This window comes from Gracilinanus agilis, chromosome 3 (genome assembly GCF_016433145.1).
Source record: "Gracilinanus agilis isolate LMUSP501 chromosome 3, AgileGrace, whole genome shotgun sequence".
Classification (NCBI taxonomy): Eukaryota; Metazoa; Chordata; class Mammalia; order Didelphimorphia; family Didelphidae; genus Gracilinanus; species Gracilinanus agilis.
This window is the reverse complement of record NC_058132.1, coordinates 95966309-95984865: the sequence shown is the minus strand read 5'-3', so window position 1 is coordinate 95984865 and position 18557 is coordinate 95966309. Positions and strand designations below refer to the sequence as shown.

The 18557-nt window shown below is 37.8% G+C and overlaps 1 protein-coding gene across 1 annotated transcript in view; it reads left to right on the top strand.

Moving 5' to 3' along the window:
* The window catches only part of XRRA1 (X-ray radiation resistance associated 1), an 86634-nt gene that overhangs the window by 11003 nt on the left and 57074 nt on the right, over positions 1-18557 (top strand). Inside the window, exon 3 of the mRNA XM_044665989.1 lies at positions 1212-1402. Within this exon, the coding sequence (XP_044521924.1) occupies positions 1212-1402 (191 nt within the window). The remainder of the gene's footprint in view (positions 1-1211; positions 1403-18557) is intronic.

Here is an 18557-nt window from a genome sequence, read left to right as displayed (position 1 = left end):
CATTGATTAACACTTGAAAAGTGGTACTACCCCAAGGGGAAACCAATTTAGAATAGAAGTCAAATCAAGTAACAGGCATTTAGTAAGGGCATACTGTATTTCTGGCACGATTCATTTGCCAAATCTTATGGAGGAAGATCAGAGAACATTGCAGACATTTTTACTTTATAAAACAGTGAAAATGGTAGTAATAACAAATTACAGAAACTTGGTGAGAGATCCAGTTAAGCCAAAACCTTTATAAAGTAATAAAAACTGGAAGAACCACAGATGAGCCTTCCTTCATGTAGCTGTTGATAACTCTCACATCATTTTTCCAAGTGGCTTTAACCAATTATCTAATCCAGCTAGCTCAATTTTTATAGGGAAGGAGACTGAGGTTCAGAAATGGAATCAACCTGCCTTAATCCCGATCATGCTTCTTTCTAATGAGCTGACCCAAACCAATCTTTCCTCTCTCTAGAAAAAGATATATTTTGTATAGTTCCCCAAAGCATAACTTTGATTACTGGGTAGAAGTTACAGGACAGCTAATATTGACTTAATATAAAAAAATCTGAATAGAATTTACTATTCCAGTGAGATGGGCCTATTTTGTAATCTATTGAACTGCTTGTTATTGGAGATAACCCCTGTCTAAGATTTTTTGGGGGGTGGAGATATCATGCTTCAAGTAAGGATTGGGCCAGATAACAAGTTCCCTTCCAACTCCGAGTTTCTTGCCAGGGGATATCTTGTTGTCAATCATCATAAAATGGCAGGATGGAGTTAGGGCCTTAAAAAGAAGTGGTGACCTCTATCCCCATGTCTGTCAGCTCATACCCTGATGTGTTCCACAGAGCTGTGCAAACTGGCCCAGGCCACAAGCCTCACTACTCCTCTACTTTAGGAAGTAGTGAGGTTATCGTCACTAGAAGTATATACAGAGAAGATGTTGGAGGATTCTCCTTGTGACATTTTGGAAGCAAATGCTATGGGGAGTGTAGGCAGGAGACCCTTTCAGCTTTGAAGCTTCAAGAGTCTATGTCATCAGCTTGTAAATAATTGAGACCCATATGAGACATATAGAAAGAAAATGTTTTAATAGTTCTTTTATGCCTCATCTCTTTGTTTCCTCTCCTCTCCTCTTTTCCTCTTCTTTCCTCCCCTCCTCTTCTCTTTCTTTTCTTTTTCTTTTTTGGCTTCCTTCTCATTGCTCTTAACTTTTATAGGTAAAAGCCACTGGCTAGTGGCCCAAAAAGCTTCCTTAAAGAAGAAGTTCAAGTCAGTAGTCTATTCACAAGCAGAAATTCAGGAAGAACTGAAAAAATCTTCCCCAGCACCAGGTCGAAAGAAGAGATGGGCCTCGATTGAAAACCTGTTCCATGTTCCTGATAAGCGCATCTTAGATCGGACATTTTTGGTGAGAGAAAACTCAACCTTGAGCTCTTGATCATGGAAGAACAGTACTAGAGGGGACCCTAGAACAAAGAACCTACAGTATTTATTAGAAATGGAACAAGAATATAGAATGTCGTACCTGGAAGGACACTGAGAGATAGATCATCTAGTCTAACCCTCTCACTTTATATGTGGGGAAACTGAGGACACAAGAAAGGAAGTAAAGTGACTTGTGATAAGATAGAACTCATAATAGCTTCTATTTATCACCATCTGTGTGAGGGCAGAGGACACGGCTAGATTTTGCCCTTCTTGCAGAGAATAGGAAAATCAGGGCTGGTTGAGACCCTCATGTGGAATAAAAAGTCATGTTATTGAATTAATCATAATAACAATGCATGTGTGTACTACTTTCTAGCTAAAAGTCATTACACTTGCATTGGTTTATTTGATCCTCTTAGCAACCCTATGAGGTGGTTTAGAAGGCTTAGAGTTTTTCCTAGTTTTTCCTAGTTTCTTCCTGTTTGTGTTCCATTCCTTACTGGCTCTGTAACTATGGGTAAGGCACCTACCCTGACATGGCCTCTGATTCCTGATTCCTAAAATGGGATGATACTGTAATAGCCACCAGCTCCCACTGGGTTTGAGGTGAAGATCAATGAGACAATGGGTGTGAATGTACTTTGTAACCATAAATAAACTAACAAAACAGGAAGGACAGGTAACAGGTCAGTGGGTGAATGCAAAACATAACTACACCAGCAGAGACTTACATGGAAGAGTGCACATTCAGGAGACAAATCAGTAGGCCCTGGAAATAAAACTGCTCAATAAACAAAACATAACATTTATAATTAGTAATAACCATCACTATTATTATTATCAATGCCTAGCTTTCCCCTGTTTTACAAATAAAGAACTCAAAGGGGTGGGGAAAGATTTAGTTTATAGAGGAAATTCACAAAAGGATGCTCAGTGTGATCATTAGAACCTCTAGGCCTCTTTGGGGACTAGTAGACAAGGATGGAAAATGGGCAATTGTGGAGCTAAAAGAAACCCTAACTGACTCTCAGACCAAAAAGCTTATCTTCTGGCTCTAAGAATTGATGATGATTAAAGAAGCTTATTTGAAGTTGCTCCACAATTCCTGGTATAGACATAATCTCCTTATATATTTTCCTCCTACTATGCTCTTCCCTTCCTTCCCCAAGAAGCTATCCATTACATATTGCCAGAATATCTTATGCATAAAACTGATCATTAGTCCTCTGCTCAAAAATCATCAGTGGCTCCCTAGTGCCAACCAAGGAAAAGTTTGCCTATCAGGGATGCAAGACTCTCCACAATTTATCACTATCTTGTTTAGTCAGTTAGTCATGTTTGATTCTTCATGACCCCATTTAGAGACATTGGAATAGTTTGCCGTTTTCTTCTCCAGATCATTTTACAAATGAAGAAACTGAGGCAAACAGGGTTCAGTGACTTTCCCAGGGTTACAGAGCTAGTGACTATTTCTATCACAGTCTTACTCTTCCAGCTTAATGTCATGCCACTTGCCTGTATGCTCTTTATTCTCTAGCCAAACAGGATAACCCTTTGTCCCCTGAATGTGCCCTGCACCTCCCTCGTCAGGGACCTCTATTCATGTAGTTACATTTTTCATTCCCCCACTGGCCTCCTCTTTCACCCGCTGAATTCGTACTCATTTAAAGTTCAGCTCAAATGCCTCCTCCAGGAAATCTTCCTTGATCCAGAAGAACATCCTTTTCCTTCCACCTTTCCTGGCACTTTGTTTTATAGCTCTCTAATGTGTTTAATGTGCACTATTGCTGTTATCATCATCTGCTTGTATCTTAGGCTGGTGCTGCCTGAGCTCCTTGAGGGATGGGACCATTTCTCCTCTCAGTTTTGTATCTCTGGTAGTGCTGGGCTCAGTGCTCAGACTCTCCCTAAATGTTGTCCCTCATGTTTGGCCCTTGGAGGTTCACAGCCTTGTAACACCATGAGATACCAGTTATTCGGTGAGCATTTATTAAGCACCAGCCATGTGCCAGGCACTGTACTAAGCTCTAAAGATACAAAAAGAGGCAAAAATTAGTCCTTGACCTCCAGGAGCTCACAGTCTAATAAAAGAAATGATAGGGAATATGGGATGTTTGCTGTATTGTATGGCGCCGATGGAATGGGGGTGGAGGAATAATGCATCATCCTGCCCTTGAGATTGACAAACACAAAACATTCAGCAGACCAGCTGTTATGTACTAAGTGTTGAACTCTTCTTGAGTCTATGCTATCAATTTGATTACTTGCTACTGTCCTCTATGGGACAAAACATTGGGCTAGGAGTCAAGAAGAGCTAGATTCATATCTGGCCTCAGATACTTCTTAGTTGTGTGACCCCAAGCAAGTCCCTTAACCTCTGTCTACCTCAGTCTCCTCAGCTGTAAAATAGGGATAATAATAACACCTACCTCCCAAGGTGCTGTTGATATGATAAATGATATCATATTTGTAAATGGTGTTTAGCATGGTGCCAGACACATAGCAGGCTCTAAGTAAATGTTTCTTCCCTCCTCTTCACCCTCGTCTATCTTATACATCATCATGATCAATAATGTCTTATATTTGTCTCTAATGCATTTTGCCCATATTATCTCATTTGATCTTTGCAATAATACTGTGAGATTAGGAGGATGTGCATTATTATTCTCACATTTTTCTGGTCTGGAATTGTTAACTCCATTAATGTGAGGAATTCCCATGATGGGAATGTGCCACACGGATGCAGATTAGGAACTCATCCATGACTGATAGTCTTCAAGAATATCTCAAGTTCTTGGGTTGGGTGACTTTTGCCCCTGGTCACATAGCAAGTACTCTCACTCTTCCTAACTCCAAAGCTGGTTATTTAATATTATAATTTACTGCCTCAGTTTACTATTGAGAAAAATGAGTCTATTAGTTATATAATCAGGCAGGGTCATGTTGCTAGTTAACCATAAGGGTGGGAGTCATACTTAGGTTTTCTGATTCTAGGTCCTATAATCACTCCACCATGTCCAAAGGCTTCTTACAATGTCTTGTTCTTTAACTCTTATATGATTATTCCTTTCTTATTGGGGATTTCTCCTTTCTCTTGCTCCAGTCTCTAAATTCTCTGAAGTCAGAGATTATTATATTTAGTTACAATCCCTACAATTCCTATTATAAAGTCTTAAACATAGTAAGTGCTCAATAAAATGGGTTTTTAAAAAATAAATTGATGAATGAAATACTATATTATATGCTATAAACTGGTGGTCCCTGGTTTTGTGGACTGGCATCAGTCTATAGTAAAAATTTATACATCAGCAAAACTTTTTTAAGTTTATTTTATTTATTGAAAATTTTAATTTAATTAATTGATTTAGAATATTTTTCCACGGTTACATGATTCATGTTCTTTTCCTCCCCTGCCCCCTGCCCCTGCCACAATAGCCAATGAGTAATTCCACTGGGTTTTACATATGTCATTGACCAAGACCTATTTCCATATTATTGATATTTATCAGCAAAACTTTTGCTCCCAAAGTCTCATAATTCTTAAAGTCTATAAATTGCTAAAACTGATTTTTTTAAAATCATTTTCCCACTTTGACTTTGTATTCTCTTATTCTTCTCTTCCCTACTACCCCCTTGGCTCTTGGTCTCCATCCCCTGAGTTGCTGGGAGAGGTTATAATGACAGTGTGGGGCGTAGAATGGTATTTGAAAGATAATTTAGATATATTATCCATTCTCAGGGAGAACATTGGGCTTTGATAGGGGCAGCTAGATGGTACAGTAGATAGAGTGCCAGGCCTGGGGTTGGGAAGGTATTAAAATAGTTGGCATGGACAGGTAGATGGCACAGTGAATGGAGTACTGGGCCTGGAATCAGGAAGACTTATCTTCCTAAGTTCAAATCTGACACTTACTAGTTGCTATGTGACCCTGAGCACCTCATTTAACCCCGTCTGCCTCAGTTTTCTCATCTGTAAAATGAGGGGAAAAAAGAAGAGGGAAAAGGTAAGCCATTCCAGTATCTTAGCTAAGAAAAACCCAAATGGGCTCACAAGGAGTCAGATGTGACTGAAAACAACTAAACAACATGGTGAGGGTAGGAATGCTAGTAGAAGCCACATGTGGGCTTCCCATTTCATCAATGTTTTGGGTACCTTTTAGAAACTTAGCAAAACTTCAAGGCAATTTTCACGACTGATGACTTGGGAGAAGGGAGAGGCAGACAACGGAGTTGTGTTTATCCCCAGGCTCAGACTAAAACACAATATAAAATGCAAGTAGCATGGGCTAGTATGCTGCCTGCTGCCTGAGATGACCCAGAGGTTAAAGAAAGTTAGACCTTCGGCAATTGGTGGTCTAGGAGGGAAAAAGCTACTCAGAGAAATTCTGTCCGTAACCCAAGGCAGCCCTCCCTCACCTCAAGGAATGGGGATCCCCAGGAGAGAAGTTGTTTCTTTTCCTCCCATAGTGGTTAAGTCTTTGGAAGTGGATCTCATTTGATTATAGAGGCTTTGTGGTGTGTTTGTTTTTACTTCCGTTGCTTATTTCTCTAGTATGTGTAAAATAAATGCTTACTCTTCAATTTACCCGGTACGTGAGGTAGAGTTTGTACTAAATGGGAGCTCAAGCTTTATATTTCCCCTTCATGGAACTCAAACATAGGCATCCGAGGGTTAAGTTAGGGAATACAGACACACTCACATTTTACATACACATATAATATAGATATTTGGTATACACACAATATATATGCTGGAGTAGTGAATGTTGCTGCTTGCCATTCTTTTTCAAAGAGGAACAATGATGTCCTGGGGTGGTGTCTTGACTTGTTCCTGAATTGGATTTAATTGGGGCAGAGCTACACAGAGGCCTCACTGTCCCTTCCAAAGACATTGAAGACAGAGGCAAGACAAAAGTCAGGAGAGCTGGGGATGGCGCAGGGTGCAGGGGATGACCTGGGCATCTTCCATGTCTGACAAGCTCTAAGGGCTCCACAGAGCCTGCTTCAGCCACCTTCATGGCCACTGGAATGAATTGTTCTCGTCTGCCCATTCTGCTGGGGGACGTCCTCACGTGCCTGGGGTAGACACCCCACCTCCAACTCACCGTCCGGTCAGAGGCCTATGGGTTATCCTCGGCCTGGTTTAGCCCATCTGCTAGGACAGTTTGGCCAGGATGTGGCTGCTGCATGCGCCACAGCTTCTTGGAGCTGGGTGAAGGTGGCCTAGAAACAGGGGGAAAGGCAAAGAGCTGCAGGAGGAAGGGAGGGTTTCCTGGAGGCACTTTGTGTCACATAGACCTGGTGCTGAGCATCCATCCCTAGGGAAAGGAGCCTGGGAGTGGTCTCGCCTTGTACCAGTCCAGAGAGGCAGTGTTAGGCTGGCTCTACCCAAAGCCTTCATCATCAGTTATAATTCAGAAGGCAAAGAGCAGCGAGATGGCTCAGTAAATAGAAAGCCAGGCCTGGAGATGGGAGGTCCTGTGTTTAAATCTGGCCTCAGGCACTTCCTAGCAGTGTGACCCTGGGCAAGTCACCTAACCCCCATTGCCTAGCCCTTAGCACTCTTCTGCCTTGGAACCCAAACTTAGCAAAAATTCTAAGACAGAAGGTAAGGGTTTTAAGAACAACAACAATAATAATTCTGAAGGATGCTTAGAAGGGAAGGATCTGGAGTACATAAACCACTGACATAGACACCCATTTGTAAAATCCCAGGCACCACCATCAAATAGCTATTCTGTGCATAGGACTGGGCCACACACTAAGGGAGCTCTGACGTTTGTATCCAGTATTCTTCTGGTAGGAAGAAGATGCCAGAATAGATCATTATAACACACAATGTTACACCAGAGAGTCACAAATCATAGTGCTTTTTAATGTCTGTAGAAAGCGTGCTTGACGAAGTTAGGAGGTACTGGAATTCAGTGCTCTCCTCTGCTGGCATTAGCTATATAAACCTGATTGTCACATCATAATGATAACTTAGAATGAGATCATTGTAAAAGGGAATTCTTAACCCCTTGTTCTAACTTAACTGGGTTGGCTGGCTTGATGATCTGAAAAACCCTGTACAAATATCTCTTTTGCTACTCACTGAAACTCCATGAAATGTGTTATGATTATCCCCATTTTATTTATTCATTTTCATAAAGATACTAATTTTTTTACCAATTACCAATATAATAACAAATTTCCACGTAAGTTTTCTGAAGTTATATGATCCAAATTGTCTACCTCCCTCCCTTCCTTCCTTCCCTCCTCCCTTCCAGAGTTGGCAAGCGATTCAATCTGGGTTATACATGTCTAATCATGTAAAACTTATTTCCATATTGTTCATTGTTGTAAGAGAATAATCATATAAAACCCAAACTCCCAAATAAAAAACCAAATAAAGTGAAAAAGCATATGCTTTGATCTGCATTCTGACTCCAGCAGTTCTTCTTCTGAGAGTGGATGGCATTCTTTGTAGAGCTTTTTGAGGATGGAAAAAATAAGGGCTTGTTTTGAACTGGTAGAGAAGCAGCCAGTAGAAAAGGAGAGATTGAAGATAAGTAAGAGGGTGGGCAAGATGGAGAGGACAATATGGAAGAGTAGATAGGATGGAATGGTATCTATACAGGTAGAAAGGTTTGCCTTGGCTAGGAAAAGGATGGCCTCTTAATATAAAATATAATGATGTAAAGCTCAGAAGTTTTCCAGAGCTCAGCTATAATGATCTAGGCTTCACTCTTTATTTCTCTTGCTATTTTATGTGGGATCCTATTTGCTTTTGCCTCTGGAGAAGGGCATCAAGAGCCTACAGTGTGTCCATGTTCACGCTGGGTTTCCATGACCAGGCTTGTCTTGTATTGTGTAGAGGCCAAAAAAAGATAATTGTTCATCAGCAGAATGATGTGAACTTTAAAGCACTTTACAAATGTCCATTTTCATTATCACTGTGTGGGGCTTAGTACATTCTATTGCAATTATGTGGATACATGTCTTATTCCTGTTTGCAGAATCATGGAGAAACCATAGAATGTTAGACTTGGAAGGCAACCTAGACATAGAACACAGAATGATAGAGCTGAAAAATGCATGAGCAGATAAATTAAGGAGGTGGGGGGAAGGGTGGAGAAGAATGAGTAAAACCTCAAAAAACCAAAGTACATATAGCATATATTCTAATATGAAGGAAAGTGAACCAATAGTGACTAATGTGGACACCCCCAAAGATTATGGAACAAAAACAGAAAACTTCAGAGTGCTTCAAAACAGAACTAAAATTCATAAAAGAAGAAACTGAAGAAATGAATTTAGGTTAAAAAAATTAGAACTCTCAATGTAGAATATAAAAACACAATTAACAAAGTAGCAGGAAAATTAAGTCCATGATGGGTGAATCTCTCTAAAGTATAAAATATGTGAGAGATTTACAGATTTAGAACACAAACATATTTAAATGGAGGGAAATTTGACAGAAGAGAAGCAAAAGGCATTCTGGAGAACGAATTACAACTTTGCATACCCTTTGACCCAGAAATATTACCTGCAGTGTAGCTAATGTTTTGCCCAACTAATGGCTATGCTCCCTTTCTAGATCATTCGGAGCCTTTTCACCCTTCCTAAATAGATGGCAGAGTTTAGACACGTGTTTATACTTAATTTAACTTCTTGTCCTTACTTTCTATGATTACATTCTAGGTTGAAAATTGGCTAAGGACTTTCTCTCCTCTAACCCGAACAAACATCATAATTTAAGTAAAATCAAAGAAAGCAGGATAGGCATTTGAAGGAGAAGGGGAGAATATAAAATAGAATATCAGAGCTGGTATGTTTAATCCATTCACATTCACAGTTAAAAAGAGATTAACTGTTCATGGATAGGTCAAATCAATACAATAAAAATTATAATTCTACCTAAATTAATTTACTTATTTACTTCAGTGCCACACCAATCAAACCATCAAAGAATTATTTTATAGAGCTAAAAAATAAAAACAACAAAATTCATCTGGAAGAACTAAAGGTTGGATATCAAAGGAATCAATGGAAAAAAAAGTGAAGGAAGAAGGCCTAGTAGGACCAGATTTCAAACTATATTACAAAATGGAAATCATGAAAACAATCTGATACAGGCTAAGAAACAGAGTGGTTGATCAATGGAATAGGTTAGGTATACAATATACAAAAGTAAATACAGCAGTCTAGTGTTTAATTAATAAAGATAAAAGATTTTGAGGGCAAGAACTCACTATTTGACAAAAACTGTTGTTGGCAAAATTGGAAAGCAGTTTGACAGAATCTAGGAATAGACCAACACTCATACCATATGCCAAGATAAAGTCAAAATTTTGATTTAGACATAAAGAGTGATGTCATAAATATTAGGGGAGCATGAAAAAATTACCTATCTGATCTATGAATAGGGTAAAATTATTGATCAAATGAGGTAAGATCAGAGGAGATGAAATGGATAATTTTGATTACATGAAATTAAAAGTTTTGCACAAACAAAAACATTGCAGCCAAAATTAGAAGGAAAGTAGGAAACTGGGGGACGAAAGAAGAACTTTTTCAAGAAATGGTTTCTCTAATCAAGGTTTCATTAAAATAAAAGCCATTCCCCAATTCATAAAGGGTAAAAATATATGAACAAGCAATTTTCAGAAGAAGAAATCAGGCCTATCAATAATCATATGAAAAAATGTTCTAAAATACTAATGATTAGAGAAATACAAATTAAAACAACTTTGGGGCACCACCCCATTCTTATCAAATTGGCTAACATGAGAGAAAGTGAAAATGACATGTGCTAAGGGGGCTATGGAAAAATAGGCACACTAATGTACTGTTGGTGGAGTTGTGAACTGGTCCAACCATTCTGGAGAACAAGCTGTCACTATCCACAAAGAGCTATAAAACTGCTCATACCTTTAGACCCAGCAATATCACTATTACTAGGTCTATACCCCAAAGAGATTGATGTAAAAGGGAAATGACAGATACATAAAAATTTTATAGCTGCTGTTTTTGTGGTGACAAAGAATTGAAAATTGAGGGGATGCCCAACAGTTGGGGAATGCCTTACAAGTTTTGTTGAATTATTATTAATTTGATTTTGCATTTGTCTAGCACTTGACTGTTTACAAAAATCTTTTACATCTATCATCTTACTGATCTTCACAATTACTTTGCGTGACAAGTAGGAAAAATTCCTATTTTACAGATAAGTAAACCAAAGCTGAGAAATTTAAAAATGATTTGTCAGAAGTTACAGAGCCTACAAGTAGACAAAGTAGAACTCAGACCTAAATCTCCTGAGTCCACTTTACGCTTGTAGTCCAAACCTTCCAAGGTGACACTTGTAGAAGACAAATGACTTGGCAAAAAAAAAAAATGTTTGACCAGAATTTCTACTCTTTGGCTCCTTCAACCTGTCCCACACATTCTACCAGCCCATCTTATGCATGCAGAAGGTTAGGTCACTTTTTTCCTCAAAACCCTTCAACAGTTCTCTTGACTACCAAGTAAAATCCAGATACTTTTATCTAGTGGTACAACCCAGTGCCCTATCCACAACATTTCTTTGCATCAATAGTGCCCTCTAGCTAAACTGAACTAAGATAATAGGATCATAGATTTAGAACTGGAAAGTACCATAGTGTGCTTGGCTATCTAGTCTAATGTCCTCATTATAAGTGAGGAAACTGAAGTCCATAGTGTAAGGCCACAGAAATAGAAAATAGCCCAGCCACAATGAACCTTAGAGATCATCTATTCAAATGTTCCTATATTATGGATGAGGAAATTCAGGGCTTTCTTGACTTCAAGACTGGCACTCTGCTGTACCACCTAGCTGTTGTAACTTCTTAATTCATTGATTATTTAAAATATTTTTTCATGATATTGGTCTATAGTTTTCCTTCTGTGTTTTGGCTCTCTTTGCTTTAAATATCAAAACTCTATTGGCATCACAGAAAGAATTTATCAGGATAACTTTTCATATTTTTTCAGTTTATATGATATTTGAATTAATTGATCTTTGGATATTTGAGAGGATTTGCTTGTAAATACAGGGATTTATTTTCCTCTCTGGAATTCATTTCATGGCTTGTTCAATTTCATTTCCTAAGACAGATCGTCAAACTCTCTATTTCTTGTTTGTTCATCCGAATGTTTTATATTGTTGTAAATATTCATTTCATTTAGGTTATTCTATTGCCACATAACTGAGCAAGATAGTTTCTAATAATTTCTTTTTGATTTGTCATGAATTTTGTATTTTTTGTATTAGTAGTTAGCTTTTCTTTTTTATTTTTTAAAGACAAAGTATTTAATGGTTTATCTATTTTTTAAACAGCTCCTACTTCTGTTTATTAATTCAGTGTGGGAGTTTTTCACTTCGGTTTTGTTAATGTCTTCTATTTTTTTCCCAGAATTTCTATTTTGGGGATAGGGAAAGAGAATGAGTACTTTAGCTATTATTATTCCAGGCATTGGGCTGAGGGCTTTATAAATACTATCTCATTTGATCTTTACAACAATTCTACAAGATAGGAGAAATACACACACAAACACATATTTATATATAGGTAATTTCATAGTTTTTTAGATTCTAATGATCTTCTATGGGGTTTTTTGGTTTGTTATAGTCATTGATCTGTTCTTTTTCATTTTTGTTGTTGAAAATATTTAGAGATAAAATTTCCCCTAAAAACAGCTTTCCCTGCACCCCCTATATTAAACTTAATTGCCGTCCACAACAATAGAATCTTCGGCATTTAACAAAACAGAGTAGAATGAATTATCAAAGAACAAAAATGGAAAAAAAACTATTATAGTCAGTGTTTCTCTCTTGCTCTTTCTGAATTCCTCCATCTTATCTTTCTCTTCTTTCTTCCTCTCTCTTCTTTTTCTTTTCCTTTCTGATGTAGTCAGAATATATGCTGTTCTAATTATGATGATTTTGCTTTCTATTTTTTCACATCAGTCTCCCCATATTTCCTTGTATACTTCATATTTATAACTTTATATCCTATTCTTAATATACCATAATTTATTCATATATTTTCAACGTTTTAGAATATAGGTTTTTTCCAATCTTTACAAAATGAAGTAATAAATATCTCTTTACAAATGAGCTATTCTTTCCTTTTTATGCTACGTTTGGGATACAAAGCTAACAATAGAGCATTGGGTGTAACTCATTTCATATTGTTATACTGCTTTCTAAGATGCCTTTTCTATTCCATGGTATATTTTCTGTTGTTGTTCAGTCATTTCAGTTGTATCTGACTCCTCATGAGCCCATTTGGGGTTTTCCTGCAAAGATACTGGAGTATCTTTCTCCAGTTCATTTTATGGCTAAGGAAATTGAGGCAGAGTTAAATAATTTGCCCCAGTCTCACAGCTAATAAGTGCCAAAGGCCAGATTTGAGCTTAGGAAGATGATGAGTCTTCCTGACTCCGGACCCAGTGCTCTATCTATTGCATGTATTGCCAGTTTCCCTGCATTCCCACCAGCACTGGATTTTATCTTTTAAAAAGTATGAAATACTTAATGATTTTTACATTTAATCCCTGCATAGGGGACATCCCAGCCTCCTCGATCTCTTTCCCATTTTAGTGTATATACCGACAAAGTAACATTCTAGCTTTATGTTTTATTTGCCATTTTGTGGCCAGTGTTCAATTTAGTACCTAGGAATTGAGTTGTCATTTCATTTTGGCGCTGTGTCATTGAATATTTTGTCTGATTCTAACATCTATCTTTGTAGTTTAATTTGAGTGGGTTGATTTAACTTGCCCAGGTATGAACTAAGAGTTTAAGATAGAGTGGGAGTGGTGGTGGGGGCAGGTAGGTAGCTAAGTGGATAGAGAGCCAGACCTGGAGTCCAGAGGACTTAGGCTCAGTAGTGTCTTTCCTCTTCCATCCTGCTCACAGATTTTAACTCTCGATTTTCTGCCTCTGGCTCAAAACCCAGGGTTTAGTTGTGCATATTCCTGCATTTGCCTGATTAATGTTAGAGGATCAGCAGGATGTGGAATGGAGAGAAGCACTGGAAACCACCCAGCTTGTTGCATAATTGTTATGACCATTTTCTTGGAAACTTTGCCAAGGTTCCTTCATGTAAATCAATATGTGATCCTGTTAAGAAAATTGCCTTTAGAGAAGTGCTTTGTAGATTGGGCTTTCCCCCCAAATTCAGCCTATTGTTTCAAAGGAATTTGTGTCTAAAGAATGAAATCACCCAAATGCTATTGATAAGGGCTGGATTTCATGGTTCCTCAATTTTCAAAGTCTAGTCTCTTCTATTTTCCTAGATTAAATAAATGAGTGGCCAAAGCAGCTCATGGCTCGGATACTTCAGGGCTCTGAGATCTCTCTTCTTTTCAAGATAATCTCATCTTATACCCACGTGGCAGAGCATCACTGCTAGAGGAGTTCATTGGGACTCCTGGACCTGTCCCTCTGTAATTAGTACTTAATGCCACAGCTAATTCTTTGTCTACTTACAGAGATTCTCTTGTCTCATGCCTTGACTGATTGGGCCTGCTTCCTCCCAAGTATGATGTCTCCTATGGCAAATATATCTGCTACAAAATGCCATGACCAAAGATGGGGAAGATGGTAGGGTGGAGAGAAAGTCCCTCCTACCTGAAGAGGCAAAGGGTAGTTAGGTAGCACAGTGGATAGAGTGCCAGACCTGGAATCAGGAAGACCTGAGTTCAGGTCTAGCCTCAGAAACTTACTAGTTGTGTGGCCCTGGGCAAGTCACTTAATCCTGTTTGCTTCTGTTTCCTCATCTATTAAAAAAAGAGCTGAAGAAGGAAATGGCAAAATAGTCCAATATCTTTGCCAAGAAAATTCCAAAGGAGGTCACAAAGAGTAGCATAGCACTAACGTGGCAAAAAAAAAAAAAAAGTAAAGCAGTACACATTTCTTAATACTTAATTTAGTACTTTAACTTACCTGTTTCTGTTTCCTACCTTTATCTCATAATTTCATCAATTTTGTTAGAGTAAATCAATTGTTCAGAAATCTCATCTATCAATTTATCCTCTTTTGGATTATATATACATCTTTTCTTTTTGTATTTGAACTCCTTGGTATGTTTACCAGTTTTAAACCAACCATTTAAACAAATAATAGTCATCAACAAATAGGAAATGGAGAAAAGAACAGAAATAGACATAGATTAACAACATTTCTTGTGAAAATTTAACCAATATAAATCAGCTGCTAAAATTAGAAGCCCAGAAAGACCTTTTATTGTTAAATGGAATCTGATGGCCAGGGAACTCTGGCTAACAATATAAACTTAGATGTAAAATCTTATTCAGGAGGAAGATAAAAAATATCAAGTAGTATTGCCTCATAAAACATTAAGCAGTAGAGGAGAAAACACATATGCAGAATGCTTAAAGAGAGATTCAATGAAGCCAGATCATGCCAAGTAACATTTAAAGATGGGCCCCGAAGGAGAAAGAAGACAGATGAAAAATAAAGATTTGTCATGACCTTTTTGAAAAAGTTAAAATTAGGTCCAGGGTCTGGACCTGTGACTTCATAGGTATAGGGAAGTTCCAGTAAAGAATCTTCCCCTCTCATTGCAGACTGAAAGCTCTTATATAATATATCCTTAGAGAGTGGTCTGAAAGACATTGAGAAGTTAAATGACTTGAACAGAGTCATACACCAGTATGTGTCAAAAGAACTTGAACTTTGATTTTTTGGACACTATGCCCAGTTACTTCTCCTGTTAAAGCTTTCATTAAAAAAATCAAACAATTTTTTCCATAAAAGATAGTTGATTTTGATTATAACACCACAGTCTACCATGTTCTTCATGAGGAAGTAGGTATGGCACTGAAGAAAATAATGATAAGAGTAGCTGAACTAAACCAATAGGCATAAACAATACAATCTTTAAGGCATCAAAAATTGATTTTCAAAAAAAAATTGATTTTCAAGATATGTGAAGGGAAGATGCCAAATTGTCGAAGTAAAAAATCATAGATGTTAAAATAAAAAAATAATAAAGGTCCTGAACCTATGATTTCCATGATAGAGGGCAATCCCAGATGAGGAAACTTCTATCAATGAATATCAGAACCTTCTGTCTTAGAGAATGATGTCAAAAGTTTGTAAAACCTGGAACACCATCTACCAGGTAGACAATCTTCCTTGTCCAAGAAGCACGATGCATTGGGAAAACTCCTTCTATCTCTAGAATAGGGATTCTTAACCCCCCACCCCCCCTTTTTTTTTTGCCTTGGACTACTTAAGCAGATTTATGAAACCTAAACTCTTCCCAGAATAATATTTTTAACCGCAGAGAACTAAAGAGTTAAAGTTGGAGGGGCAACTAGGTGGCTCAGTGGATAGAGAGCCAGTTCTGGAGTTGGGAGGACTTGGGTTCAAATCTAGCTTGAGACACTTCTTAGTTCTGTGACCCTATGCAAGTCACAATTGCCAAGCCTTAGCTACTCTTCTGACTTGGAACCAATACTTGTATCAATTCTAAGAGAGAAGGTAAGGGTTAAAAAAAAAGAATTAAAGTTGGTAGGTCATGCAAATGAGAGAGACCATAGTAAGTATAAATCAACTGTAATTTGTTAAAAAATAATTATGAAACAATAGTGATATAACAGATGTCAACAAAGAGATGTATATCCAGTGGTCAGCCATTTAAGTAGTAAGAGGACATCATACAAATTTAGAGTGTGGTTCCAGTGAATGGCACACAGGACACTTGGATGGATTCAAATGGTTTATTGATACAGCCAAGTTGAGCATAGGACCGTAATTCTGTCAGAAGTAGAGTCACATATGGCTTCCCTTGTTCCCACTGTCCCATGGGGCAGTACGCTGGGTGGTGGACTGCCAAATGAGGATAATAATAATAATTATACTCCCTGCCTTGAGGATGTTACAGGGATGATGAGACTATAAATGTAAAATAAAATGCTTTCTGATTGAGGGCCCCAAACCCCTGGGGACTCTAGTTTACAATGGATTTTCAGACAAATGGGGCTGCCATGGCAGCTGTCATATCACTGGTAGGGTAATAAGCTATTTATCTTGCATACATAATTTGTTTGTATATATATATATATATATCTGTTTGCTGATTATCTTCCTTATTCATTTGTGAGCTTCATGAGGGCAGGGATTGTCTTTTGCCTTTTTTTTTTTTTTTAATCTCCAGCACTTAGCACAGTCCCTGGCATGTAGTAGGCAGCTTATAAATGTTTATTCACTGATTGTCTGGACCAATAGCAAATGAAGAGTTTCTAAATTGACCAGGAAAACTAACACAAGATGAGGAAATTAAAATTGTAGTTGTACTACATCAGCAAGCTTACTGGAAAGTTTCACCAGCTAATTGTTTTTAAAATTTTTATTTAGAATATTTTTCCATGGTTACATAATTCATATTATCCCCATCCCTTGCTCTCTTCTCCCCCCTCCCAGAGCTGACAAGCAGTTCCACTGGGTTATACATGTATCATTGTTCTAAACCTATTTCCATGTTATTCCTATCTGCAGCAGAGCGATCTTTTAACATCAAAACCCTGATCACATCCCTATTGCGCAAATGTATTTTCCTAATGCATTTCTACTCCCACAGTTCTTTCTCTGGATGTGGATAGCGTTCTTTCTCCCAAGTTCCTCTGGATTGTCCTGGGTCACTGCACTGCTGCTTCACCAGCTAATTCTAACTAAATACAGTTTAAAATTTGAGCATACCAGAATTGTGCATCAAGAGACAGTCATAGGGAGAGTGGGGCCACAGATTCAATATAAAACATCGTGGGACTTATAGGAGTATGTCTCCAGCACCCTGGTGAGAATTGATGTGATTTCATAGGTGAGAATCTTACAGGATGAGAAGGCAAGCATAGATATGATCTGCAACATTGGAGTGGGACTGTCTGTAATGGATGAGACTGGATCCATCAAAGTATAAAAGGGAAATAGAATTTTCATAGTATTTTAGTTTTTTAAAACTTTACGTAAAATTTATAATCTCATTATCCTTATAACAACCTCTTAAGGTAGAGATCACAAATATTATTATCCCCATTCAACAGATGAAAAAACAGAGCTTTAAGCAATCAATCAATAAACATTTATTAAGCACCTACTATGTGTCAGGTACTGTGCTAAGCACTTAAGCCAGTGCTTATTAGCACAGCGCCTGGCATATAGTAGGCTATTAATAAATATTTATTGAGAGGCAGCTAGTAGCTCAGTGGATAGAGAGCCAGGCCTGGAGACAAGAGGTCCTGTGTTCAAATTTGATCTCAAACACTTCTTAGCCATGTGACCCTGGACAAATCACTTAACTCTAATTGCCTGACCCTTACCACTCTTCTGCCTTTGAAATGAAACTTAGTATTGATTCTAAAACAGAAGGTAAGGGTTTTTATTTAAAATAAAAAATATTTATTGACTGAGAGAGTGATTAGGCTTCTACTCTGCCTGCCTCTTCAGCACCCTTTTTTTCCTCTTTCACGTTGGCCTATTTTCTTCATTTTAAAAGGAATACTTTGATCCTTGAGCCTCTTTAATTTCTCTCTAGGAGCCAGACCATCCTGACATAACTGAAATAAAAACATTGCCTGACCTAACTAAATACTGCAAAATTCTCCCTTTTCTCTGCATTGACTAAGGCCAAAAGCTCAGTTCCAGCCCCTTTCCTTCATCAGTTTCTTAAATTCTCCCAAATTCCCCCTTTCTAAAAAATAACTTCTACAATGAATCTGTATCTGTCCTTTATTGTCTTTCTCATCTAATAATGATTCAATCTGGACACTCCACTGAAAACCTTCTCTCCCCTGGGGTCATTGGCAAAAGTCCAATGCCACCTCATGGTTTACATTCCTCTTGAAAGATAAATATACTTTGGGGGCTACTGATCAAGCAACCCCTTTCCTTTAGAACTTCCATTGTCTAAGTAATTCACTGGCTTTTCTTTTCCTTTCTTTTCCTTCCTTTTCCTTTCTTTTCCCTTTCTTTTCTTTCTTTTTCCTTTCTTTCCTTTCTTTCCTTTCTTTCCTTTCTTTCCTTTCCTTTTCTTTCCTTTCCCTTCCTTTTCTTTTCTTTTCTTTCCTTTCCTTTCCTTTCCTTTTCTTTCCTTTTCTTT